The sequence below is a fragment of the Triturus cristatus genome, chromosome 1_2 (assembly GCF_964204655.1).
Source record: "Triturus cristatus chromosome 1_2, aTriCri1.1, whole genome shotgun sequence".
Classification (NCBI taxonomy): domain Eukaryota; kingdom Metazoa; phylum Chordata; class Amphibia; order Caudata; family Salamandridae; genus Triturus; species Triturus cristatus.
Window position 1 is genome coordinate 1,137,724,059 of NC_140580.1, and position 27,680 is coordinate 1,137,751,738.

At 51.1% G+C, this 27,680-nt stretch overlaps 1 protein-coding gene across 1 annotated transcript in view; it reads right to left on the reverse strand.

Moving 5' to 3' along the window:
• LOC146868835 (surfeit locus protein 6 homolog) overlaps positions 1-27,680 on the reverse strand; it is a 189,806-nt gene that overhangs the window by 27,162 nt on the left and 134,964 nt on the right. The window contains exon 4 of the mRNA XM_085624356.1: positions 22,777-22,862. Coding sequence (XP_085480482.1) covers positions 22,777-22,862 — 86 coding nt within the window. The remainder of the gene's footprint in view (positions 1-22,776; positions 22,863-27,680) is intronic.

Below are 27,680 nucleotides of genomic sequence, written 5' to 3' on the forward strand. Positions count from 1 at the left end.
GGGAACTTCGGCGCTCTGCTGCACAGAGGACTGAAGCCACTCTCCCCTGTGGTCAGGGAGGGACCACCTTGCTAACGCAAGCACCATCCAGCGAATCAACGTCTGCTTTGCCGCCGCCTCCCGCCGGAGCCCGAGCCCAGAGACTGACAAGACCTGGACCTCCAGACCTCTCACCGCCCGATCCACAGTCCCTACAAAGAGGAGACCCGTGGAGGCACCGAGACACGTGGAGCCAGCCATCTTGAAACGACCACGACAAGCTGACAAGTGCAACAACCGAGGCTCCCTCCAAGTTGTGCTTTGGGATCTGAGAAGCCCAACCCCCGAGCAGCATCTGCACCAAAGGTGAGCCCTCCAGCATCTCCACGATCTGCGTGGGGCCCTTCTGCATTTTGCCACTCGACGCGCCTAACCGGTTGCTGGCCCGCTGGCTAGTAGCCATCTTGGCGACGAACTCTACAAAATACACCGCTGGTCTGGTTGCTCCAGACTGGCCCTTGCTCCCCTCCAAAGGAGCAGTCCCTCTGACCTTGCTGGTCAGAACCATCAGCTTATTTCATCTCCTACAACAATTGCTTTTGCCAAGGCTTGTTTGCTTCGATCAAGTCGCCGACACTGCCGACAGCGAGAGCCTGCATGGGACAGCTCGTGAACCGACTCCTGGACGTCGTCGACCTCCAGGGACCACGTGGCTGCAGAGACAAGCTACACCTTTCTTCCTGTTTGCACCCGACATTGCCTGGTACCCACCTGGTGCCACGCTGGTCACTGGCTAGTGACTGTGAACACTGTCCCCTCTGCTTACAGGTCTTCAACATCTCCGATCCACTCTTGGATCCACTGCATCTCTCCCGGACCGACCGCCTGCAGCATCTTTGTCTTCAGGCTCCACGGAACAGATAGAAGAAACCCGACGCACTTCGAGGCCTATGCACCCGCTTCCTGTGGGTGAGGTAAAGCTGGCACACCTGTGCCCAAGTGTAGTATTACATCTCTAGTGCCTGTGTTCCAAATCTTGAGTTCCTAGTCCATCCGGAAGATCCACTTTGCAGTAACTTTGTACTTTTTACGCACCCATTGAAACCTATGGGAGCACGCGTGTGACTATTTGCTCTGCACACGCCACCCGTGGACCTCCTGGTCACTAACTGAAGTTAGCTCCTTGTAGGCCCAGCGATTCTAGAGGCCCTAGGCCTTTTCCCTTTTCTGTTCGTGGTACTTATACCACTATTTTAGTATATGGTTCGAGCGGCCACCAGGGCCTATCCATATAAAGTGCAACTTCTGTGTATTCTACTGTAATCTTGTTTGACGATTTGTGCTCCTGTGCTCATAAAGAGACTAGGGGTTACTTTGAGAAATAAATACATATATATTTCGAATATATATCTGTGTGGTGTCCTTTCATTGGTATAAAAGGGGGTTACATTTGGTAAAACAGCTGGCTTAACACGCTTCACGAGTTTAGCCTCAAAGACTGCTTAGCCTACGCTACCACTAGGGCAGCTAGTCCGAAAAGGTTGACTTACAACCACACCATAAGGATTGCTTGGCATGGTACAAGGTGGTCACTAGAACTAGTGAACAGCATATACCAGGCCAACTTCTCACATTGGTGAGCAGCGGTTGGATTTGAGCTTGCTGTGTTTTACCATTGTAATCTCTTGGTTACCAATTGAAAGATCACATAGGTACCTGTAGGTACATATAAAACAAGATTAGATATACATAAGTTCTACTGAACTTAGTTGTTGTAGAGCAAAGGGAGTAGCACACCCTGACTACAACTACTATATAGGTTTAGTAGGTAAACCCAAGTGTAGGTAGATTGCAACACATCCACCCACACTTAAGAGCAATGGCTGGGGCAGAGGGGTCCACTGTACCCATCTCTGTTGAGAGTGACCCCCAGAGGGCACCATCCATCTTTGCTACCCTTAATCAGAATGAGCTCAGGCATTTGGCAACTCTTAGAGGCCTTAAACAGCCCAAGAACCCTACCTCTGCTGAGCTCAGAGAACTCTTGCAAAATGATGAGAATCAGAGAGAGCTCAAGAAAGCTTCCCAGTTAGCCCCCTTAGGGTCAGGAACAGGAGGCCCCCCTTCTGAAGATGCTACAGAGGTACCCAGTTCCAGTAGTCACCCCTTAGATGGCAATAATACCACAGAGGATAAGAGTGATAAAGGTGCTGATACAGAAAGTAGTGATGATGAAGGGAGAACTAGCCCAGTGCCAAGTGTTATACTTGGCCCAGCTAAACTAAGGCTATTGGGGACTGACAATGGGTTTACCCCATTGGATCTCTCCAGTGGACTTAACACAGGGCTTGGGAGGCAAAGGAATCGCTCAGGTGACTCCAATGCTTCTCATGGCTCTAGAGGCTCTCAAGGTCACTCCAGGAAAAGGATGACCATCCCTCAGAGGAGGGAACACGAGGCCAGAATGCAGGAAGCCCAGCTGAGGATCAGGAAGCAGGAGCTAGAAGTAGCCCTGATGGAAGAAAAACTGAGGAAGGCTAGGCAACCTATAGAGAGTGGGTCTATACCCACTGGTGGCAGCATTGTCCCTAAGGACAAAGATAGGGTCTTTGATAATAGGAACCTGTCTAAGGTTGTGCCCCCCTACAAAAGTGGGGATGACATCCACAAATGGATAACTGCTCTTGAGAGAGCCTGCAAAGTACAGCAGGTTCCTGAAGACCAGTGGGCAGCAATCCTCTGGCTCTCCTTTGAAGGAAGAGGCAGAGACAGACTCCTCACTGTTAGAGAAGAGGATGTCAGAAACTACCGAGTCCTGAAGAGTGTTCTGGTTGATGGGTTAGGCTTAACCACTGAACAGTACAGGTTAATGTTCAGAGACACCCAAAAGACACAGACTCAGGACTGGTCTGAATATGTTGAATGTGCCACTAAGGCTTTGGAGGGTTGGTTGCTGGGAAGTAAGGTATCTGATTATACAGGATTGTACAATTTGATGATGAGAGAACAGATTTTAAGTAACTGTCAAAACCAGCTCCTCCATCAACACCTGGTAGACTCAGATTTGACCTCTCCCCAAGAATTGGGAAAGAGGGCAGATAAATGGGTCAGGACCAGGATCAGGCCTAAGAATCAGGGTGGTGACCAAAAGAAAGATACCACCAAACCTCAAGAGAAGGGAGGGGATAAGGCAAAAGAGAAATCTTCCTCAGGGCCCCAAAACTCCACACAGAGTGGTGGGTCCCAAGCTCCCTCCTCTACCACAGGTAAAAAGCCTTACTGCCATGAGTGTAAAACTCCTGGGCATTGGAAAACTGACAGCAGTTGCCCAAGGGCTACAAACAAAACTGTTCCTCCAATTACTCCTGTCACACCACCTATTACTGTCAGCAGTAATCCCCCAGGTGGTGGGAGTGCCCCCAAAAATTTGGGTGGGTTTACTTGGGGAACACAGGGGGACCCTGGCTTAGCCAATTCCCCTGCAGCAGATACTCTTGTCTGTGATGGTGGCATGGGGTTTGCCAACTTCACTGCCTGTCCCAACACTTTGGGTAGGTACAGACAGGAGCCCTACATCAATGGTACAAAAGCTGAGGCCTACAGAGACACTGGAGCTAGCATCACAATGGTGGCCCATTGGCTAGTTCCCTCTGAGCAGCTTTTGCCTGGTTTCTCCTACCAGGTGACCAACATTGATGGCAAACAGAACAGTCATCCCATGGCAGAGGTATGTCTCAGCTGGGGAGGTGTCACTGGCCCTAAAAGGGTGGCAGTGTCCCCAACCTTGCCTGTAGACTGCTTACTGGGGAATGACTTAGAACTCTCAGCTTGGGCTGGAGTTGAACAAGACACCCATTCTAAAATGGTAGGCCTTTCACAAAAGGGTAGTGGGGTTGTGCCATTCACAACCCCTGTCCAAATAGATTTCCTCCCTGGAAAGGTTGGAAGGGCAGTGGTAGCCACAGCCCAGGCACAGACAGACTTCCCTGTAGAGACTGGCAGAACTGTGACAGTCACAGCTCAAACACAAACTGAGTGCCCCCCTGAAAAGGTTGGCAAGGCTGTAATGGTCTCAGCCTATACTCAGACTGACATAGGTGTAGTGAAGCCTGAAACTATGGATCACTCCACACAAACAGAGAGTAGTGGGGAGGAAGAAAAGTCTCCCTCTCCCCAGACATTAGGAAAAAGTCAGCCTCCTCAGGGAGCTGACCTCACCCCTTGTGAAGGAACTGCCCCAGAGGTAGCCAGGCCTGGCCTGGCAGAGCCTCTGATGTCAGTGGCCCCTTCCAAGGTGGGACCCAGTCTGGTGCAGGTAGCCTGCCTCTCTCTACCCTGCCTCAGTCAGCCCAGGGCTGCAGAGGTCAGGGAGGCCAGTGGACCCCAAGAGGGCCCCTGTCCACAAGAACCCCCCCATCAAAAGAATGAGGATTGCCTGGCTAGTAGCCCTAGTCAGGTGATGGGTAAAAACATTCCTGAGGGATCTCCTTAACAGGTAGTTAGGGACCTCCCCCAGAGGGATTCTGTTGGGTACAGGCAAACATGGGACCTTAGGGCCCCAGACCTGACCTGTCCCTCCAGTAAGCCCACAAAAGGGACCCAGCCTCCAGCTTTAGGTAGCCAGAGGCTGACCCTGAGAGCACAGTGCAACTCAGTTAAGGAAAGAAAGGCATCCATGGTGGAGGGGGATTGGAGGAAGGTGAGGCCTCACTTTGAGGACACTCACTTCAGTACTCCATCTCAACACCAGCCTTTTACTTTGCCAAGACACACCAAAGGTAGAGATTCCCTATGGTGGAGACCCTCTGATACCCTTAGGGTGAGGGATTGCTTAGTGGACCATGAGACAGGGGGTAACCATGCCAGTGCTGGTTCCTCCTTTTATGGCCACTTGGGCAATATAGGCTTACCTGGTCAAGGTCAGCCTTATCTCCCTTCGTTTGGGGGGGGGTTGTGTAGGAAGGTGGATATCTGACTATGGTTACCCCCAAATTTTTGCCTAGTGTCTAGCTGGTTTTTCGACTTAGTTGGCCTGAGATCCTGCTATTCAGGATCTCAGCCTGGCTGTTCTCTCTTTAAAATGGACTCCATGTACCCTAGGTACATACCCAATTGGTTGGATCACCCTGTCAGCCCCTGTACCAGTGTACACTAGGTACCCAGGGCATTGGTGTACCCAAGGCCTGCCAAGGGCTGAAGCATGTATTATGCCACCCCAGGCTTGGCCTAACAATTTGACACAACTGGCTGATCACTCAGCTGGGGTAAGTTGGTGTAATCACCTCTTACTAAGGTGTAGTATACCTATACCTAACCTTAAATGGGACACCTGGTAACCTATAAGTCACTCCTATGGCAGGCCTTAACAATCCTGAAGGCAGAGTGCTTGGTTCCATGTGAGATGGTGCTCTGGCATGAGCTGAGCCTGTCTGCAGTGGTCGGAACAACTTCCTTCTACTGTTTCCAGATATCGTCATACCATATACTCTTAAGTGCATTATGAACCTCGCGGTTAAATGCTATCTTTGGTTTGGCTTTATCAAAACATGTCGAGTAAGGTGTCATACGAATTGGAATACTAACCCCTCGCCAATTCTGGCGACGGGGTTAGCATTCCACCCTTCTAGAGGGACACGACATGTACAGTACCTGAAACCCGGGTAAAATCAGACATAGCCTCAGCTCCACAAAATGGATGCTGCCACCACAGACACAAGTCTGCCCTCCTGCTGCTGGGAGTCCTTCCAGCTTGGGAGGTGTGGACAAAGGGTTTCCTGCCAGGGGAGGTGCGTGCACCACCCCAGACAGGATTTTGTGTATTGGTCAGGTAGGGCTTGAAAGAAACCAGACATGCCTGTGGCTCACAAGGAGCCTCGGTGCATATGCCAGTTCAAACCGGTCCTGGGGCACACCAGTCCCGGGCCTGGGGCGAGCTGGACAAAGGATTGGGGGTGTAACCACCCCCCTTCCTGGTCCCACCCATAGGGAGGGACCTAGCAGGTAGTCCGGCCCCTAGAATCCGCTTAAAGGTAGGAGCTGTGTCCTAAGACTTCAGACATCCTGGAATCAACTTAAAACTAAGAAGAAGACGGGAACTTCGACGCTCTGCTGCACAGAGGACTGAAGCCACTCTCCCCTGTGGTCAGGGAGTGACCACCTTGCTAACGCAAGCACCATCCAGCGAATCAACGTCTGCTTTGCCGCCGCCTCCCGCCGGAGCCCGAGCCCAGAGACTGACAAGACCTGGACCTCCAGACCTCTCACCGCCCGATCCACAGTCCCTACAAAGAGGAGACCCGTGGAGGCACCGAGACACGTGGAGCCAGCCATCTTGAAACGACCACGACAAGCTGACAAGTGCAACAACCGAGGCTCCCTCCAAGTTGTGCTTTGGGATCTGAGAAGCCCAACCCCCGAGCAGCATCTGCACCAAAGGTGAGCCCTCCAGCATCTCCACGATCTGCGTGGGGCCCTTCTGCATTTTGCCACTCGACGCGCCTAACCGGTTGCTGGCCTGCTGGCTAGTAGCCATCTTGGCGACGAACTCTATGAAATACACCGCTGGTCTGGTTGCTCCAGACTGGCCCTTGCTCTCCTCCAAAGGAGCAGTCCCTCTGACCTTGCTGGTCAGAACCATCAGCTTATTTCATCTCCTACAACAATTGCTTTTGCCAAGGCTTGTTTGCTTCGATCAAGTCGCCGACACCGCCGACAGCGAGAGCCTGCGTGGGACAGCTCGTGAACCGACTCCTGGACGTCGTCGACCTCCAGGGACCACGTGGCTGCAGAGACAAGCTACACCTTTCTTCCTGTTTGCACCCGACATTGCCTGGTACCCACCTGGTGCCACGCTGGTCACTGGCTAGTGACTGTGAACACTGTCCCCTCTGCTAACAGGTCTTCAACATCTCCGATCCACTCTTGGATCCACTGCATCTCTCCCGGACCGACCGCCTGCAGCATCTTTGTCTTCAGGCTCCACGGAACAGATAGAAGAAACCCGACGCACTTCGAGGCCTATGCACCCGCTTCCTGTGGGTGAGGTAAAGCTGGCACACCTGTGCCCAAGTGTAGTATTACATCTCTAGTGCCTGTGTTCCAAATCTTGAGTTCCTAGTCCATCCGGAAGATCCACTTTGCAGTAACTTTGTACTTTTTACGCACCCATTGAAACCTATGGGAGCACGCGTGTGACTATTTGCTCTGCACACGCAACCCGTGGACCTCCTGGTCACTAACTGAAGTTAGCTCCTTGTAGGCCCAGCGATTCTAGAGGCCCTAGGCCTTTTCCCTTTTCTGTTCGTGGTACTTATACCACTATTTTAGTATATGGTTCGAGCGGCCACCAGGGCCTATCCATATAAAGTGCAACTTCTGTGTATTCTACTGTAATCTTGTTTGACGATTTGTGCTCCTGTGCTCATAAAGAGACTAGGGGTTACTTTGAGAAATAAATACATATATATTTCGAATATATATCTGTGTGGTGTCCTTTCATTGGTATAAAAGGGGGTTACATTTGGTAAAACAGCTGGCTTAACACGCTTCACGAGTTTAGCCTCAAAGACTGCTTAGCCTACGCTACCACTAGGGCAGCTAGTCCGAAAAGGTTGACTTACAACCACACCATAAGGGTTGCTTGGCATGGTACAAGGTGGTCACTAGAACTAGTGAACAGCATATACCAGGCCAACTTCTCACAGTATGCAAATTTGTTTGACCAGTTCATCCATATCGCATTGCCTTCGGACAATGGGTGTGGATATCTGGCGGCGAAGCTTGGGCATTTTTTGTTTTCGTGGGTGGCGAATAGGTCTATGTGTGGATGCCCCCACTTCTGAAAGAACAGGTGAAGAACTTGTGGGTGAAGTTCCCACTCGTGGATCTGCTGTGTCTGCCTGCTCAGCAGATCTGCCACGGTGTTTTGTACTCCTGGGACGTGTTGGGCTAGGAGGAAAATCTTTTGTGGAATTGCCCATCTCCATATGCTCTGTGCTAACAGAGAGCTGTGGAGAGTGTGTGCCCCCCTGTTTTTGAATGTAGTACATGGCAGTCATGTTGTCTGTGCGAATGAGGACTGCCTTGCCTGAGATCTGCGCCTGGAAGGATTTCAGGGCGAGGAAGATCGCCAGTAACTCCAGATGGTTGATGTAGAGTAACTTCTGTTGCGGCGTCCACGTGCCCTGTGCTGTGAGATGTAACAGATGAGCTCCCCAGCCGAAGAGTGATGCATCTGCTGTTAGGATTATTTGTGGGACCGGGTCCAGGAACGGTCGACCTCTGGAAAGGTTTGTGGTGTTCCACCTCTGCAGAGAGCGATGGGTGCGACCGTCTACCAACACCAGATCTGTCAGTTTTCCCTGGGCCTGGTTCCACTGGCGCGGCAAGCACTCTTGGAGTAGACGCATTTGGAGTCTTGCATGCGGCACTATAAAGATGCAAGAGGCCATCATCCCTATGAGCTGCATAAACACTCTTGCTGGGAGAGAGTGTTGAGATAGGAATTTTTGACGCAGCGCCTGTATTTTTGCAATCCTGGCAGGATTGGGATAGGCTATGGCTTTGGAGGTGTCTATGGTGGCACCGAGATACTGTTTTGTGTGTGAGGGTACCAGGTGGGATTTTTGATGGTTCACCGTGAAACCTAGCTGGTGAAGTAGTTGTACCGTAGCGGCGGTATGTTGCACACATTGTTGGTAGGACGTGGCTTTTATCAGCCAATCGTCTAGATAAGGGAAGACGTGAATGTGCTGTCTTCTGAGGTGTGCAGCCACTACTGCGAGGCACTTGGTGAACACCCTTGGTGCGGTTGTTACCCCGAACGGGAGCACCTTGAACTGGTAGTGTTGTCCGTCTACCACAAACCTGAGGTACTTTCTGTGAGATTGGTGTACTGGGATGTGAAAGTACGCGTTTTTCAAGTCCAGAGTGGTGAGAAAATCGTTCTGGGAGAGAAGTGGAAGAACCTGTTGGAGGGTTACCATGTGGAAATGGTCCGAATGAATGTAAGTGTTTAGAGGTCTGAGATCTAAGATAGGTCTTAGGGTCTCGTCTGTTTTTGGAATTAGAAAGTACAGGGAGTAGACCCCTAAATTTTGTTGATTTATGGGGACCTGCTCTATTGCTCCTTTTTCCAGGAGGGAGATTACCTCTTGTGTTAGTAGCACAGTATGTTCTTGCGACATAGGGCGGTGCCTGGGTGGAATGTTGGGGGGTGTTGATGTTAATTCTAGGCAATACCCTGACTGAATAATTTGCGTCACCCATTTGTCTGAGGTGATTGTCTCCCAGACGTGAAGGAAATGCCGTAGTCTGCCTCCGACCGGAGTGGAATGGTCTGGAGGGAGCGGGGGAAAGTCATTGGGCGGGAGGTGTGGCAGAGCGGGCGGTATTTGTTTTGCCTCTGCCCTTATTATTATTGCCTCTGTATCCGCCTCTTTGATAACCTTTATTGAAGGTAGATTGAGGGGGGGATTTATAGGACGTGGATGCACTGTCTGATGAGTAGCCTCTACCCGTGCCCCGAAAGGAAGAACGGCGAAAGGAGTGTCTGGGAGTCTGTGTTTGTAGGGCTCCCATAGATTTCGCCGTGTCTGTATCTTTCTTCATTTTTTCCAGGGCTTCATCTACTTTAGGGCCAAATAGATGATATTGGTCGAACGGGTGATTTAGTATAGAGGCTTGAACCTCTGGTTTAAACCCTGAAACCCTGAGCCAGGCATCGCGACGGAGAAGGACACTGGTGTTTATGGCCCTGGAGGCCGTATCTGCCGCATCTAGGGCACATCGTATTGAGGTATTGGTTATTGTTTTCCCCTCTTGAATAAGTTCATTAGCCCTAGTCTTGTACTTTTCAGGGAGATGGTGCATGATGGATTCTAGCTCATCATAGTGCGCCCTGTCATACCGGGCCAAGAGTGCTTGCGTATTGGCAATACGCCATATATTGGCCGCTTGTGACGCAGTGCGCTTCCCTGACGCATCTAGGAGCTTGGACTCTTTGTCGGGTGGGGGCGCTTCACCTGACGCCTGAGAATTTGAGCGCTTCCTGGCTGTAGATACCACTAGGGAATCTAATGGTGCAGGGCCCTTAATGTAAGAAGGGTCTGTAGGGGCGGCTTTGTACTTCTTTTCTATTCGAGGGTTGAGGACCCTGGCCCTGACTGGGTCTTTGAAAACCTCAGGGGCATGTTTAATTACGCCCTTTAACATAGGTAGAATGGCAGTGGACCTATGTGTATCATCGAAGGTGTCTAGGAGGAAGTCCTCCTCCACTGGGTCAGTATGTAACTCCACCCCGTGGTAGTGTGCCGCCCGTTGTAACAAGTGGTGAAAACCCAAGGAATCTTCAGGAGGGGATGGCCTAGATGGGTAAAGGTCATCCTGTGGGACATCTGGGATGTCCGGATTGTTATAATCATCCCATGGTTCTGGGGATCCAGTAGGAGTGGGATCTTGTGGCACATCTGCTGGATCATAGTAAGGGTCCCCCAAATCGTCTGGGACAGGGGAAAGGAGAGGTAGCAATGTCCTTTCTCTTTGGAGTGGGAGGTGGAGCCGGCTTGTCGAAGTGTCTCTTTTTCGAAGACAATGTCAAGTGTCCGGTCTTTGGATCCTTGGTGAGGATTTTCTGCAAGGGATCCGGTGTGAAAAGCTCCTGTGACACTGGTTGATCGGTCGGCGCCGACTGTTTCGGGGCCGACGGCTTCTTAGGTTTGTCGGAGCCGTGCTTCCTGGGAACCTCCGGTTTTTTGGTCGGTGCCGAAGGGGATTTCGGCACGGGAGTGTCGGTGCCGAGGGTCTTGTGATGTTTAGTCGGCACCGGAGCAGGTTTCGGCACCGAAGACTTTGGTGCCGGGTTCGGTGTGGAGGCCGATTTTTTCTTCGGTGCCGAAGTGTGTTTGTCGGCACCGGTGGCCGGCTGGCTCGAGTCCGAGCTGCCAGAAGGCTTAGAAGGCTTCTTTACCGGGCCCGTAGGTGGGGTGTGAGAAGCCGTGTCCTTGGTCTTGCCTAGGCCCGGAGGCGAAGGTGTGACCGAAGCCTTTTTCGGGATCGGCGGGGGAGGGGGAATTGTACTCAAGACCCGCTGCACCGGGGTGATGTCCTCCACATCTGAGTCGTCGGCCTCGGAAGCGCTGACGAGGTCGTTGTCCTCCTGTTCGATGTCCTGCTGTCCCGGTGCTTCGACGTCGTCCCCGAAGATGTCGACTGGAGCGGAGGTCGAGGAGTGCGCCATGTTGCGTCTAGCCCGTCGATCTCGAATGGTCTTTTTTGAGCGAAAAGACTTGCAGGCGGGACAGTCTCGGGCCTCGTGTTCTGGGGAGAGGCAGAGGTTGCACACCTCATGGAGATCGGTGTGGGGAAACTTGGACACACATCGAGGGCACTTCTTGAAGGGAGTTCTTTCCATCAGCCGAGACCGGAGCCGGAATAGGCCCGAAGGCCGCCGTCGACCACCGGAATCGAAGAAGTGTCGAAGAGAAGATGAATAAGATGATTTATGTCTTTGAAGAAACTCGATGAGCGAGGATTTGTGCGTCGATCGGTGAACTGGGAAGTTCGGAACCGGAGCGCGGAGTTTTACATCCGAGCCCGATGGCGGAAAAAAACAATCTGAGGATGGAGCCGAAGCCCATGCGCAATACGAACCAGAGGAGGAGTCACCAAACTCGTGACTTCCAAAGACTTTCCAAGAGGAAAAACAAACTGCAAACATCCGGGCCGAACACCAGATGGCGATCTGTGCACAGTGTATAATCTGCAGCTCATATGCCTCGAACAGATAGCTTTTCAAAGAGACCAAAGCAGTTCCCTGCTGGCCCAACATAAGAATAAACAGTAGAACTTGGGAAAGGGGTGCAAAAAGAGGATCAACCTGTCTTTGCCCCAAGTTGGCGGGGTATGCCCAGACTTGGGTCCCTTCCTCACTTTGCCACTGGATTCAAGCTAGCCTGACTGATGAGGGGTGTTACTGCAACCGGTCCCAGGATGCTTGTTTAGGGTCTACGGAAGACCTGGCTAGCCAGTTCCGGCTGGACTGTTCCCATGAGGCATAGGGTCAAGATTGATTTGCATATAGCTGGGTCTGAACTGGGGTGGCGAAGTGAGCTAAAGAATGATGATGGATTCAACCCAGATCTAATAGTGACTGGGGTTGAGTGTCTGAAAAGTTGTGCACTCTGTCCATCTCCCAGTGTTTGGCTGTACAGCATGCCATGAACTTGTTGCAATGGCAGGCATATACCGTGTTGGTAGAGGGACTCCTGGCTACAAAGATAACATAACAGACTATGGGCAGATCAAAAGCTGTCAACTGTCGCCACTCAATCTCCACGCATGAAGGTGAAGTGTTTTCAGGTTCGGATGCAGAACCCTACCCTGTTGCTGTGACAGACGATCTTCCTGAAGAGGCAACCTGATCGTGCTCCTGCTCAACATTTCAGGATACCAGACCCTCCGTGCCCAATCTGGAGCCACAAGGGTAACTTGGGCTCGGTCATTCCTGATCTTCTTGAGAACTCTGGGCAGGAGTGGTATTGGCGGAGAGGCATACGTGAGGCTTGAGCCCAAATCGAGACGAAATGCGTCTCCCAGTGAAAGCCACCTTGAAACTCCAACGTTCAAAACTGCTGACATTACGCATTCTCGACAAAGGCGAACAGATCCAAACAAGACTCTCCACATTCTTGGAAGAGACCTTGCGCTACCTCCGGATGGAGGCGCCATTCGTGATCCACTAGGCATCAATGGCTGATTTGGTCTGCCCTGGCATTTCTAGGTGTTGAACCATCACGGATATGCCTGAAGTTCCAGTCATGTCCAAAGGCACAGAGCCTCTAGACAAAGCGTTCATGACCCCACCCCGTTTGTTGCACAACCACATGGCCGTGGTTTTGTCTGTGAACACCTGTACCAGCCTTCCCCTGAACGATGGAAGAAAAACCTTCAATGTGGCTGAATTGCTTGAAGCTCCAACAGATTGATGTGGAGTCTGGATTTCACCAGAGTCGTCTGATCTCCACCTCTCCCTGATGGCCGTCTTATCCCCGAAGTGATGCACAAGTTACTTACCTTCGGTAACGATATATCTGTAAGAGACATTAGTTGGTGATAGATTCCTTACCTTAGAATTACCCACAGGCGTCAGACTAGATCCGGAAAGTTTTCGTCAGCAGTACCCCAGCGCGTCAGAAGGTGGCGTTGTGCGGCTCTGCGTCTGTCGTAGGCGTCGTGATCGCCGGGATGATGTCGCGGCAGCTACTTAGACGCTGCCCTCCCGCGCTGACGTCAGTTCTGTACATGACTTTCCGCACGAGGAACGCATAGCCATGCAAGATACTGACCACTGGTGCAATGAAACTAGGGCCCTGAAAGGGATGACCTTAACCCAGGAAATCAGTTAACAGAATGGGGAGGATGGGCGGGGTGGTAAGGAATATATCACTAACTAATCTCTCACAGATATATCGTTACCGAAAGTAAGTAACGTGTGCATCTGAAAGAGACACGTTAGTGATAGATTCCTTACCTTAGAATAGATACCCCTGCGAACCAAGATCACACCAGAAAGTCACGGAGAAAAGAACGGCCAAAGAAGCCGTCTCTCCGGACTTGACTGTCAAGGCAATAATGCTTAGTAAAAGTGTGTAGTGAGGCCCACGTGGCTGCCTGACAGATGGTCTTGCAGGGAGACACCACGTTTCAATGCAGTAGTAGCTGCTGTCGCCCTGGTAGAACGGGCGCGCAACCCCACCCGAGGTTCCTTTTAGTCAGAGAATAACAGGCTTTTATACACAAGATGACCCAGCGGGAGATAGTCCGCTTGTGCACAGCCGTGCCTTTCTTGGCACCTACGTAGCCAACAAAGAGCTGGTCATCCACCCGGAACTCTTGTGTGCGATTCAGGTAAAATGAGCGCGGACGTTTTGGGTCCAGATGGTGGAGCCCCTCTTCCTCTCTAGAAGGGTGAGGAGGTGGAAAGAAAGTGGGCAAGGTGATAGTTTGCATGATGTGGAAGGGAGTAACAACCTTTGGCAAGAAGGAAGGATGAGTGCGGAGCACAACCTTGTCCGGACGAACAGACAGAAAAGGAGGTTTACAGGAAAGAGCCTGGAGCTCACTCACACGCCTAGCGGAGGTGCTAGCAACCAGGAAAGCAGTCTTCAAAGTTAGTAAACGAAGAGGACAGCTGTGAAGCGGCTCAAAAGGAGCGCACATCAAATAAGTAAGAACCAGATTCAAGTCCCACTGTGGCATCACAAATGGAACAGGAGGGAAAAGATGAGTAACGCCTTTGAGAAATCTACTTACGACAGGGGACTTGAAAAGAGAGGGCTGATCAGGGAGCCTGGAAAGGCCGAAATTGCAGAAAGGTAGCCCTTAACAGTGCCCAGAGCAGAGCCCTGCCAGGCCAAAGAAAGAAGGAACAAAAGGACTCAAAAAGAGGGGCAGAAAGGGGATCCACAGCCTTTGCTGTGCACCATGCCACAAATTTGTTCCACCTGCAGGCATATACCGATTTAGTGGAGGGACGCCTGGCTGCCAGAATGATATCACAGACTTCAGGAGGCAAGTCAAATGGAATCAACTGTCGCCGCTCAATCTCCACGCGTGGAGGCTGGACAGGTTCTGGTGGAGGACCGTCCCCTGCTGCTGCGACAGAAGATCATCCCGAGGAGGCAGTCGGATCGAGGAGTCCACGCTCATACTGAGTAGCGCGGGATACCAAACTGTTCAAGACCAGTCCGGATCCACAAGAATGACTTGGGTCCGATCGCGCCTCATCATCTTCAGCACTCTGGGTAGAAGTGGTATAGGCGGAAAGGCGTACAATCGACCGCAATTCCACTCGTGCCAAAAAGCGTCACCGAGCGAGTGCCGCCTTGGAAATTCCAATGCACAGAACTGCTGACATTGTGCGTTCTCTTCAGTTGCGAAAAGACTTAATCAAGGCTCCCCCCACAATTGAAAGAGACCTTGAGCCACCGACAAGTGAAGACTCCATTCGTGATCCATCATGCACCTGCGGCTGAGTTTGTCCACCCTGGCGTTCAAAGAACCTCCCAAGTGTTGAACCATCAAGGAAATGCCTTGACGTTCAAGCCATGTCCAGAGACTCAGAGCCTCCTGACATAGGGTCCACGACCCCGCCCCGCCTTGCTTGTTGCAGTACCAGATGGCAGTGGTGTTGTCCGTGAACACCTGCACTACTCTCCCCTTGACAGAGGAAAGGAATGCCTTCAGTGCAAGTAGGATCGCCCGGAGCTCCAGAAGGTGGATATGGAGCCTGGACTCCGCCGGAGACCAGAGGCCTCTGATATCCGCCTCTCCCATGTGGTCGCCCCATCCCAGGAGGGGTGCATCCGTCACCACAGTGTGCTCCGGTTGGGGAAGGGAGAGTGATCTGCTGCTGACGCAATGCTGGTTCGTGAGCCACCAATGCAATTTTCATGCAGTGCCCTCCGAGATCTGGACGTACTCGGACAGGTCCCCTTGATGCTGCGCCCACTGGAACTTCAGGTCCCACTGCAGAGCCCGCATATGCCATCTGACATGATTGGTCAGCAGGATGCAGGAGGCCATGAGGCTCAGCAGCCTCAAGGTCATCCTGACCGAAACCCAGGACAAGGGCCGAAAGATCGGAATCATAGCCCGAATGTCCCGGACTCGCTGTTCGGGAGGATAAACCCAAAACTGTACCGTATCCAGAACCGCTCCGATGAAGAGGAGCTTCTGAGAGGGAATCAGGTGCGACTTCGGCACGTTGATGGAGAACCACAGCAAATGCAGGAGGTCGGCCGTAGTCTGGAGATGGGCGACGACTGCCTGAGGCAAGCTCGCCTTCAACAACCAGCCGTCGAGATAGGGGAAGACTGAAACCCCTGATCTGCATAGATGAGCTGCAACCACCGCCATCACTTTCCTGAACACCCGAGGGGCGCTGGTAAGGCCAAAATGGAGCACGGTGAACTGAAAGTGCTCATGGCCTACCGTGAACCGCAGGTAACGCCGGTGGGCCGGGCAGGACGGGGATATGAAAATAAGCGTCCTGCAAGTCCAACGCTACCATCCAGTCCTGCGGGTCTAGGGCAGACCAGACCTGAGCAAGTGTGAGCATCTTGGACTTCTCCTTCCGAAGGAAGCGATTGACGTTCCGAAGGTCTAAGATGGGACGCAGGCCCTTGTGCTTATATGGAACTAAGAAGTAGTGGGAGTAACAACCACGACCTAGTTCTGAACGCGCTCGATGGCCCCCTTGGCCAATAGGGCTGTAACTTCCTGCTGGAGAAGTGCCAAGTGATCCCCTGACATGAGGTGGAACTGAGGTGGCATGGCTGGAGGGATAGTCTCGAAGGGGAGGGAGTAGCCCCTTCGGACTATCTGTAAAACCCACCTGTCCGAAGTGATGGTGTGCCAGTGAGGGAGGTGATGGCGAATCCTGTCGCCCACTGGCGTTTGGTGGGCCTGAAACACCGGACTAGGAAGGTTTGGAGGCAGTGGTGACAGGGGAGGTGGTGGACTGACCCACCCGCTGGCCCTGTGACCCACCTCGCGCTGAGACTGTTGCTACGCAGGCCTGTGGCTCTGAAACAAACGTGTTTAGGCGCCCCTTCCTTGGCCAAGAAAGGAGCGAAAAGCAGAAGCCGAAGGAGTGCGCGTGGCCGAAAGGCCCAAGGACTTGGCCGTAGCCTGCAAGTCCTTAAAACGCACGAACGCACTGTCTGCCTTGTCGCCAAAAAGGCGAGTGCCATCAAAAGGCATGACCATCAGAGTATTCCGGACATCCCCAGAAAAGCAAGCTGTTCTCAGCCAGGCATGACGGCGTAGCACCACTGTTGTGGAAATCTCTCTGCCCAGCGAGTCGGCGGTGTCAAGGCCACAACGAATCGTGAACTTGGCTGCATCTCTCCCCTCAGCAATAGCTTGGGAGAGTACCGTCCAGGCCTCCTCCAGACACTGTGGTAGCCCCTGCGCCAGTACCTGCACCACCGTATCCCACACAGAGTGGGAATAACGGCCCAAGAGGCATGCGGTGTTCACAAACCGCAACCCTGAACTGGCGGAAGAGAAAATCTTCTTCCCAAACTGCTCCAGTTTCTTGGATTCCCTGTCCGGAGGTGCGGAAGGGAATGCGCTCAGAGACACAGAGGCTTGGACAACTAAGCTCTCAGGGGTAGGGTGTTGGGAGAGGAAAATGGGGTTGCCCGGGTCCGCGCGATGGCGTCGGGCCACGTTCCTATCCACAGGAGCCCCTGTGTTGGGCCTGGACCAGGTGCCCAAAAGAACGTCTGAAAGTGGGTCCTTGAAGGGCCGAAGCACTTCCGTCAGGAGGTTAGTCCTGACGGCCACTGTAGGGAGCTCAAGGTGGAGAGCCAAATCCTCTGCCCAGTCCGCATCTAACTCGCATTGGGCTGCGAGAGGGTCTTCAGACCCCTCCCAGTCCTCCCTGTACTCCGTAACCGGCTGTGCAGGCAGAAAAGGAGGAGGAGGATGGAGAAAGAGATAGAAATTCCCCATCAGCGTTGGGATCAGCGTCGATCGACACCGGTCCGGCACCTTCTCCACGTCTGTGTGGAAGCCGGGGAAGGCATCGGCCGGGTGGCCGGCCGGTGGCGGTGCCATCAACGTCGGTGGAGGTCGTATGAGGTCGACCTACGTCGGCTGTGATCCATGCATGGATCCATGGGGGTCTCGCTGTGCCGAGGCCAGAGCGGTCGACGACGTCGGGGCCGGAGCCGACGACGATGAAGGGCAAGGACCCCCAGTCTAACCCGCGGACCCGAAGGTGCACCGTCGGGGCCCAACAGGCCAAAAAGGCAAGCCACGGCTGACAGGAAGTCCTGCAGCTGGTCCGGAGTCGCAGACGGACACGGGAAAGGCGGGTAGGCCCTAGGCAACTGCGCAAGCTCCTCCGGAGCTGCAGGGGTGGCACCACCTGCACCTTCAGCCATGTCGCGCGACAGGCTAGGCGAAGAGCAATGTCGCTTCTTCGGCTTCTTGTGCTTCGTCTTACCTGACCCCGAGTACGAAGACTTCGTCGAATGAGGATGGCGGCTCCGCGACCGGTCCCTCGACCTCCCACGGGACCGGGACCTTCAACGGCGCGAAGCCGACTCCCAGGCCTCAAACAACTTCCGGAACAGCTCCCGCAAAGTTTTGGGAGCCATGTCCCGGCATTCGGGGCACAACGTGGGGTCATGGTCGCCCCCAGGCAGTGGAGACACTCGCAGTGGGGGTCCGTCACCGACATCATGCGGGAACAAACCTCGCAAGACTTGAAACCGGGCATCCCTGGAACACCAGGAGTCAAACACTCAAGAAAGTCCCAAAAACTCAGTCAAAAATTGACTGGGGTTACCGCTCTCTCTAAGTAGCTGCCGCGATGTCATCCCGGCGATCACGACTCCTACGACGGACGCGGAGCCGCACAACGCCACATTCTGACGCGCAGGGGTACTGCTGACGAAAACCTTCCGGATCCAGTCTGACGCCTCGGGGTAATTCTAAGGTAAGGAATCTATCACTAATGTGTCACTTTCAGATGCATCTGTCACTACAGTCAGCTCTGGTTTTGTAAGGGAGAGGGGTCTGCCAATTACCCAATCACGGTTCGTTAGTTGCCACTGCAGAGCTTCTGCAGTGCCTTTCAAAATCTAGACCATGTCTGAGGGATTCCCCTGATGCTGTGCCCACTGGGATTTCAGGTCCCACTGCAGAGCCCTCATGCCAATAGACATGTGTCTCGAGGAGGCCATGAGGCCCAACACCCTCAGAGTGAGTCTCACCAAAATCCAGAATAGAGGCTGAAACATCTGTATCATAGCCTGAATATACTGGACTCGCGGCTCAGGAAGATAGGCCCAAAATTGCACTGTGTCCAGACCAGCTCTGATGGAAGGGAGCATCTGAGTAGGAGTCAGGTGTGACTTTGGCACTTTGATGGTGAACCTCAGTGAGGGCAGAACATTCTCGTAGTCTGAAGGTGAGAGACAACTGCCTTGGGTGAGCCTGCCTTTAACAGCCAATCTTTGAGGTGGGGAAAGACTGAAATCCCTGACCTTTGAAGATTAGCTGCAACCACAGCCATCACTTCCGTGAACACCTAATGGCCAATGGTAAGGCTGAAGGGGAGCACAGCAAACAAAGTGCTCTTGGTCGACCATGAACCGCAGGTAACATCTGTAGGCAGACAGGATGGGGATGTAAAAATAAGCATCTTATAATTCCAGAGATACCATCCAGTCTCCTGAGTCCAGGGGAGAAAGGACTTGTGCGAGTGTGAGCATTTTGAATTTCTCCTTTGTCAGGAAAAGGTTTAGAAGGCACAGGTCTGAAATAAGACATAGGCCTCTGTCCTTCTTGGGCATGAGAAAGTAGCGGGAATGGCAAACCATGACCTACGTTCGATGCCGGCACCTTCTCTATACCCTCTTGGCCAAGAGAGCTAACATCTCCTTATGAAGCGAGGAGAGGTGGTCCTCCGTCAGCTTGTCGCAAGAAGGTTGCATGGGTGGTGTGGTGGTCACAAAGAGGAGGGAATAGCCTATTTGAACTAGCTGCAAAACTCAATGGCTGGATGTTATTAGCCTCCAGTGGTGAAGGTGATGGTATATCCTGAACCCCACTGGATGCCCATGATGGTTGGAAGGCATACTAAAGGGGTTTGGAGACTGCGGCTGCCGGGGGTAGTGGACTGGCTCGACCCCTGGGTGCCTGACCCAAGAGGTCTGTGGGAAGCGCATCCTCGTCCACGAAACAATTGTGCGATTTGCACACGAGGCGTGTACAGACGCGGTTGTACACCCCTTCTGTGGCCATGAAAGGGGTGGTAGATGGACCAGGATCAAAAGGTCTAAGGACCTTGCCATAGTTCTGCTGTCCTTAAAGCGCTCGAGCCCAAAGTCTGCCTTCTCTCCACACAACTGCGAGCCAACAAAGGGAATGTCCATGAGCATGGTCTGGACGTCCCCCGAAAAGCCAGTAGTTCTCCGCCAGGCATGGCGGTAATGAGCCACCAAAAATGAAATTGTTCTGCCCAGCGAGTGGTTCGTATCCAGCCCACATTGAATGGTGAACTTGACTGTGTCCTTCCCATCTGCAATTGCTTGAGAGAGTATGGCTCTGGCATACTCTGAGACCATGGGCAGCGCTTGCGCACTGAGTCCCAGATGGTGTGGGAATATCGGCTCAAGAGGCATGCAGTGTTCACCAACCACAGTGCCAGGCTGGCGAAAGAGAACATTCTCTTACAGAATATATCCAGCATTTGAATTCCCTATCCAGTGGAGTGGAAAGGAATGCGCCGGGGTTTACCTTGGAGGTGGATGCCTGGACCACAAAGCTCTTCAGGGAGGGGTGCATGGTGAGGAAACTGGGGACTCTTGGGGTGAGGCAATGGTGGATGGCAACTGTCATAGGCATAGGAGCCCCAGAACAGGGCTTGGACCAGGCCCCGAGTAGGACATCAATAAGGGCTTCTATAAATGGGAGTAATGGTTCTGTAGGGGCAAATTCTGGCTGAAGCACCTCCCTCAAGACATTTGTCTTGACTGCATCAGAGAGTAGCATAAGGACTTAGACCTCTGCCACCCTCCGCATCACCATGCAAAAGAGGCACCCTCCTCCATAGCCACTGTAGGGAGCGGGACCAGCCAGTGTCTGGGGAGGTGCCCATTCCACTGGCATCGCCAGATCCTCGTACCAGCTGACCTCAGTTTTTCCTAACTTGTATCCATAAGGGTCCGCAAACTGCACACATTCATCCCCCAAATCCAGGCCTGTCATAAGAATAAGGCACTGGCTTGGTCACTGGGAATCTGCCCCCCATCAGCACCAGGGACGGATTACGCCTGTCTGGATCCGTGTCAGAGTCAGGATTAAAATGGGGATTGCGACGTCTGGGGCATCCGCACTGGAGTAGACACTGGGAAAGGTAAGGTGGCTTGAATGGTGCTGCTCCGGATCTATCAAAGGATGGAAGGGCCCGCCTGGTGCCGGGGCGAACCTGTTGGTAGGAAACCAGTAAGGGCGTCTTTTGGGCCCCCGGGACCCAAAGGTGCTCCAGCGGGGATGCGTCAACCAAATGCTTAACTAGGTGGGGGTTGTTCCGGCTCTCGGAAACTCTGGGAGGCACGGGGATGCACCAGGCGCAGAGTGCACAACACAGTTAGGCCTTGAGTGCAGACTCTCACTCGTCTCGTCAGATGACTTCAATGGACGAAGTGAGGTCTAAGATCTCTTTGACTTCTTGCGCCGGTGGGACTTAACCAATTTTTCCGACAACCTCAACTGCGAGGACGAGCACTTGGAGGGACTCCGAGACTTATCTCGGGACCTTCCTCTCAACTGAGATCGCGAGCGTCACGTGGATCTTAAGGAACTGCTTTCTCAAGGCCTTTGGTTGTATGGCACGGCAATCAGAGCAGGTCTTAGAGTCGTGGTCGCGCTCCAAGCACCAGAGGCACACCAAATGCGGGTGTGTCACCTGTCAGTGACAGGTGCCACAAGGCTTAAAACCAGCATTCCTAGCTGACATCCTCAATGAACCAGGAGACAAATTCTTGAAAAAACTCAATAAAAAGGTCAGTGAAATAACTGAGTAGTTCTTCTCCGGGTATGCGCTGACTCGAGCGGACAGAAAAGAACTAATGTCGGTACGCTGGGGTGGCACCAATATAGGTACCACTCATGTCACTTTTGGCGCAGACGATGTCACATGGAGCCAAACGACGCCACCTACCAACACACAGGGGTACTGCTCACAAAAAATGTCTACATCCAGGCTGACTCCTGGGGATTATTCTGAGGTAAGGAATCTGCGGCTGGAAGTCCCTACCAGATGTACCTTGACAGCAAGCTCACCGGTCTGGCAATCCGCTATTGGGTGGATGCTCACACCACTACGAGTTTAGAAAGAGTTGAGCATGCATGTCCTGCGACTTGAGCCAAGGCCCACTTTCTGTCCATCATCACTAGGGCAAAGGTTTTTAAACTGTGGGACGCGGCCCTCTGGGTGTCCGTAGCTATATTCCCAAGGGGAGAAAATGCCTCAGCAAACACTTGTAAATAAAGATGGCCTGGAGGCACGACCTTGTTTATTTGTCGCGTTTCCAGGCTGCCGTCATTTATAGTGGTTGAGGTGCATTCAGAAGAACGTGAACTGTGATCCTGAGGGCTGTAGGGCAGGGGATCATTCAGCACCGGACTGGAGAGCCAAATGCAACCCAGGCAATACAGCTCAACCCATTGCCGCTCGCCTTCCTTTCTTGACTATCTCTTCGTTCTCTCTTTCCATCTTTTTTTTATCCTAAAAAACAAAGTAAAACAGCGTAGAACAATCAGATGAGACAGAAAAGGCGAAAGGAAGTATATGAGAAGTCTGCAGGATGGTGTATAGCAAATGTGATGGGGAGGAAATTGTGATGGCATGGAATGCCACTGTAGGCCAGTAGGAAGGGTGTAAGGAAAATTAGTTCATACAATGTGAATGCTGTTTTCAAGCAATATCGATAAAGGCCTGTTAGCCGGAAACAGGGTTGAGGAGTCCATATTTGAGGAGAGTTGTAGTTTCCATTTCTAAAGGCTGTGAATCTTTGAGCAGCCCTAGTTTGGAATCCAAAGTAAATTTCACAGGCAGGCTCCAGACCTGTGTCACATGTCCTCCATGGCTATGCTCACATGCAGTTGGAACTTCAGTTTCATCAAAGCCTTCAATGTACAATTGGACACGTGTGCCTTTCATCTTGCTGCAATTACATTTTCAGCAACACATGAAAATGAATCAAAGGAAATGCTCACCTGTCCTCGTGCTTCCTCTATTCTCTCATGCAACCTCTTGCGGAGGATGTCGACAGCAAAAAATGAGCTGGTGTCCATCCTTCTGCCTGGAAGACAAGACGATAGTGGCATGTTACCATCAAGTATTTCAGGATTACACGTTTTTGTGGATAGAAAATACCCCTGTAAGGCCCTAGTAAATGATACCCCTGGTACCTAGGGCATGGGCACTAGAGACGGTCCCTCGGAGTTGCAGCATGTATTGTGCCACCCTAAGGGACCCTTCACCACACATATGCAGACTGACATTGTAGGCTGCGTGACATGATGCAGACAAAAGTGAAGACACTACATGGCACACCTCCTGTGTGCCATGCCTGCAGGCACTGCATGCCATACATGTAAGTGAACCCTACAGCGGGCCTTACAGCCTGTAGGGTGCATTATATTACATTCACTAATAGCATTGCCATCAGGGTGGGGGCAGGAGTGGGTCTCAGTTCATCTTTAAAAACTCACTTTTAATAAATATTTTACTAAAGCATGAGGTGGTAGTGCACTGCCATTTACAGACAGCATATTTTACATTGAAATGGCTAACAACGTTTACCACTAACATGCAGTTTTACTTCTAAAACTATCTAGTGTATAAACAATAATTTGTAGGAATTGGGTTTCTGCAAACATATTTATCATTTGCGCAGCACCAAGTAAAATGTTCTGATTTGTTTTCATCCTATTAAAAAAAATGTTATCCCTCGCACAGAATTACAAAACAAGGACTTTCATTACTACTGAAATTATTTTGAAATGTTTGCACAGTTTACTTTTTAGCCATTTAAAGGTGTGTTAGAATAAAACATGACATCCTACAGCCTGCTCACTGAAGTTGTGGACAGGTCGATTGTTGGTTCTTCAAGATCCTTTCCAGAGTTTTTTGTTTCAGTTCCCATTTGTGTGAGGCGCTTTCTAGTCCGCTTAATCTGTCCGCCTCTGTGTTCTCCTTCCCTGACAATGGTTTGTAGATTGATTTTCCTTTGGGTTGCCAAGCTCCATATCTCCTGTGCTAGCTTGTTCAGTGTAAATGGCTCCGTGCCCGGTTTGTTCAGGTGAAACGTTGTTGTGTTGTCTGTCTGTATTAAGACAATATTCCAGTTATGAGTGTCTGAAAAGCTTTCAAGGTTTTATAGCATCTGATTTCTTCCATTATCCTCGTACTTTCAGGGTGCTCATCTGTGCTCCCCACCCCTTGTGGGATGCATCTGTTGTGATAGTCACCGTTGTAGTTGGGCTTTCTAATGTTATACTCTTTGATATACAACATTGTACTCTTATATTTTTGTTGTAACAACCAGTAGATCCTCCCAACTCCTGTTGGCTTGTGACCACTTGTTGCATAACTATGCTTGGAACAGATGTATGTGCAGTTTTGCATGGGCTATGAGTGGATGCATGATGCCATATGTCCATTAACGTCACGACTGTGCTCGCATTCAGAGACTGCCCCTTCTGGTATCTCTCAGCTTGATCTATTTTAGCTTTCACTCTCTTTTGAGTTTGGTATGCTCATACTGTTTTGGAATACAGTGTTGCCCCAAGGTAAATCTTCTCTTGTTCCGGTTGTGGAGACGATTTTTTATGGTTATGGAGAAACCAGGGTTATGATTACAGTTTGAATGTCCCTTTGACATGGTTTTGTTTTTGCCGTTACCAGCCAGTCGTCTAAGCACTGGTAAACCTGCATTCCCTTTCTTCTTAGGAACGCTGCGACCGCTGAGAGGCATTTGGTGAAAACCCTTGGTGCTGATTTTATGCCACAGGGTACGAATCATAGGTATTTTTGTGTGCTTGATTGAGGTATAGTAGATACGTGTCCTTTAGATACAACGTTGCCATATAGTCCCCTTTTTGTAGGAGAGGAAATACTCCTTGGAGTGTTGTCATTTTGAAATGTTGTGTGCGGTTGAATCTGTTTATGAATCTGAGGACCCGCATTGGTCTTAGGGTATGATCTTGCTTTGGAATCAGGAAGTATGGTGAATCATTACCTTTATTCTTTTCTTTTACTGGTATCTTTTCTATTGCTTTTGTAGAAGTTCTGTGACTTTGTTTCTGAGTTCTAGGATTTCCACCTTTTGATATCTCTTTTCTTTTGGTGGGATTGGTGGTGATTTTTTGATTAATTTGATGCAGTACCTGTGACGAATCACATTTAAAATCCAAGTGTGCTTGGTGATTTCTGCCCACTGTTGTGGGAAGTTCCCTATTCTGCCTCACACAGGTGTTTTGTGGGGCATCTTTCAGTTGTTGCGTCACTTACTGGTATTTCCTCACCTCTGGAGGTTTGACCTCTTCCCCTTCCTCTTGAGCCAAAGTATTGACTTGCAGGGTGTGGCCACTGCTGATATGTGGTCTGTTGTGCAATTGGTTGTGAGCGGTTTTGTACCTGGTTCTGTTGTTCGTGACCAGATGTTAAGTGTCCCCTTCCTGAAGGTTTTCTGAGTGTGCATCCACCTCTCCTGAATGCACCTCTGTATGGTAAGTCTCCCATCACTTTCGCCATCTCATTGTCCTTTTTAATCTGTAGTAATGACTTATCCACCGCCTGCCCAAAGAGTGCCTCTCCTGCTAAGTGTTTTGTTGATGCCAGAGGCTTGTACTTTGTGTTTGAAGCCAGATATTCTGAGCCAAGCAAGTCGTCTTAATGTTGTGCCTGTGCACATGTGGCAGCTGCTTATAGTGCTGATTTTAGGCAAGTGTTGGTAATGTTCTTGCCTTCTTGGATTATTGCCTTGGCTCTCTTCCTGCCCTTCTCAGCATGCTTCTGCATTTGAGATCCGATTTCATCCCATTGTTGGCGACCATATCTATTTAATAACACGTTTGAGTTGACAATCCGCCATTGTGTTCTAGCCTCTCTTTACATTTTTATACCCACCATGTCTAGCCTCTTGCTTTGCCTTTCTAGTGTGGGCCCTGTTAAGGTGTGTGCATTACTCCTCCTTCTTGCTGGGGTAACAGTGATAGAGTTTGCTGGAGTGTTCTTCTGAATGTATTTTGGGTCCTTGTTTGAAGGTTTGTGTTTCTTTTACACAGAGGGGTGGCTGCTTTGGTCGTGGGCAGCTCCTTAAAGGCCTCTTTGCCATGGTCTAGCATGTTAGGTGGCATCGGAAAGTATAGATTCTCCTTATTGGCAGGCATTAATGATTCCAGGAGAGAACACCAGTCTCCTTTCTCTTCCTCCATTGGAAGCACATGTGTCTGCAGCTCTTCTTACAAGGCTTTTATACAGTGTGAAGACATCGGGTGGCGATGGCCTCGAGGAATATGCATCTATATCTTCTTCTGGGGATTCTGTTTTAAGGTCAATCCATGACTCCTTGTAGAATCCTCCTGCTGCTTCTTCCACTTCTGCTGAAGTCCTCTTCCATCTCCTCCTTCGATGTGGTTCTGGGATTGGTGGAACTTCCAAGGCCAATTCCTCTTCTTCAGCACCGAGAGGGGTTGAGGGCTTACTTGGAATTCTGAATTTCTTCAGGGGGTCATCAAACTCATTCTTGCGTTGGACTGTCACCATTTCTGCCTCTAGCCTTTGCTTTTCTCTTTTGACCTCTTCTGCCTTTTTGATGTCGAACATCGGGGACAGTTTCTTCTTCAGCAATGACGGTTCGGTGTCCGCAGACTTTAGCTTCTCCTTCGAGGTCTCGCTAGCCGAGGGACCTTTTGGCGTTTTGCCATTTTGCCATTATCGCTGTCCCATGTCTGGGATCCATGTGCTTTTCCTCTTGGCTGACCTCCGATCGTCAAATTGTTTGACATCGAGGCTGCCTTGTCTAGTTCTTTGCCTCTGTACATTTCGGTTTCTTGATTACCTTTTGAGACTTTCTCTTGGCGTCCATTGCTGTCTTCTCCTCAGCTTGTCTCTTCTCGCAGTCCACCTCGAGAATTTCGATGTCCTCCTAGTGCCATTTCGGTCTCTTCGGCGTTCTCATCGTTATCAATGGACAGTCCCAGATCTTTTAGTGACATCTGTGTTTTCTGTTCCCTGGACATGTTGTTGTTGTGTTCTAGCCTTTTTGACGTACTTTTAGGGTCTTTGGTACGAACACTGCGCAGGCTTCGCAATTCTCATCCTGGTGGTCTTTAGGTAGACGGAGATTGCAGATTTCGGGAGGGTCTCAATGCGTTAAACTGTTGTGGCAGTTAGGGCAGAACTTAAAGTTTTTTTTCCCCCCATGACCCCTACCTTGATATATTCTTCGTCCATGTGTTGACGGGGTCCTCCTTGGGAGGGGAGAGTGAAGGATCCCCTTCTATCTCGTCATCTTTTCCTTCTCTCGGTCCAATGACTTGTTGATTTCTTGGTATTTTCCTGATTTTTCAAAGTTTTCCAAAGTTGTTTACCGGAGCTCCTCAGTTGCTTCCGAACCCAACGGCAGAAAAAAGAATATTTAGCTGGCCACTATGTGCAGGACCATCCAGGGCACCGTCTGACGTCACGCAGGGGACGAGCATACCACAAAATGGTGGTCAACAACGACCACAACAACAACAAACAAGCATTGGCATAGCCAATAGGTCTCGCTTTTGGGACCTTATAAGTATTTAGTTATGTAGCACAATATCCTTGGTGCAACAACATCAACTGTTGCATGGCTAAACACTTACAATGTCCCAAAAGCGAAACCTATTGGCTATGCCAATGCTTGTTTTTGTTAGCCACGAGGAGATTATGTGATTCGCCTAGAATCACAGGATGTTGAACATGGTTGCCAACTCACACCCGGCTTCCCAGATTTGAGGTCGACTGCCCTAGCCGTCAGGCCACATCCTCTCCCATCATTGGTGCAGGTGGTACAGTGGTACGGGGCCCACTGAGCCCTGATATTTGCTGTAATTGACTTCAGCAGTCAAATGCGCCATCT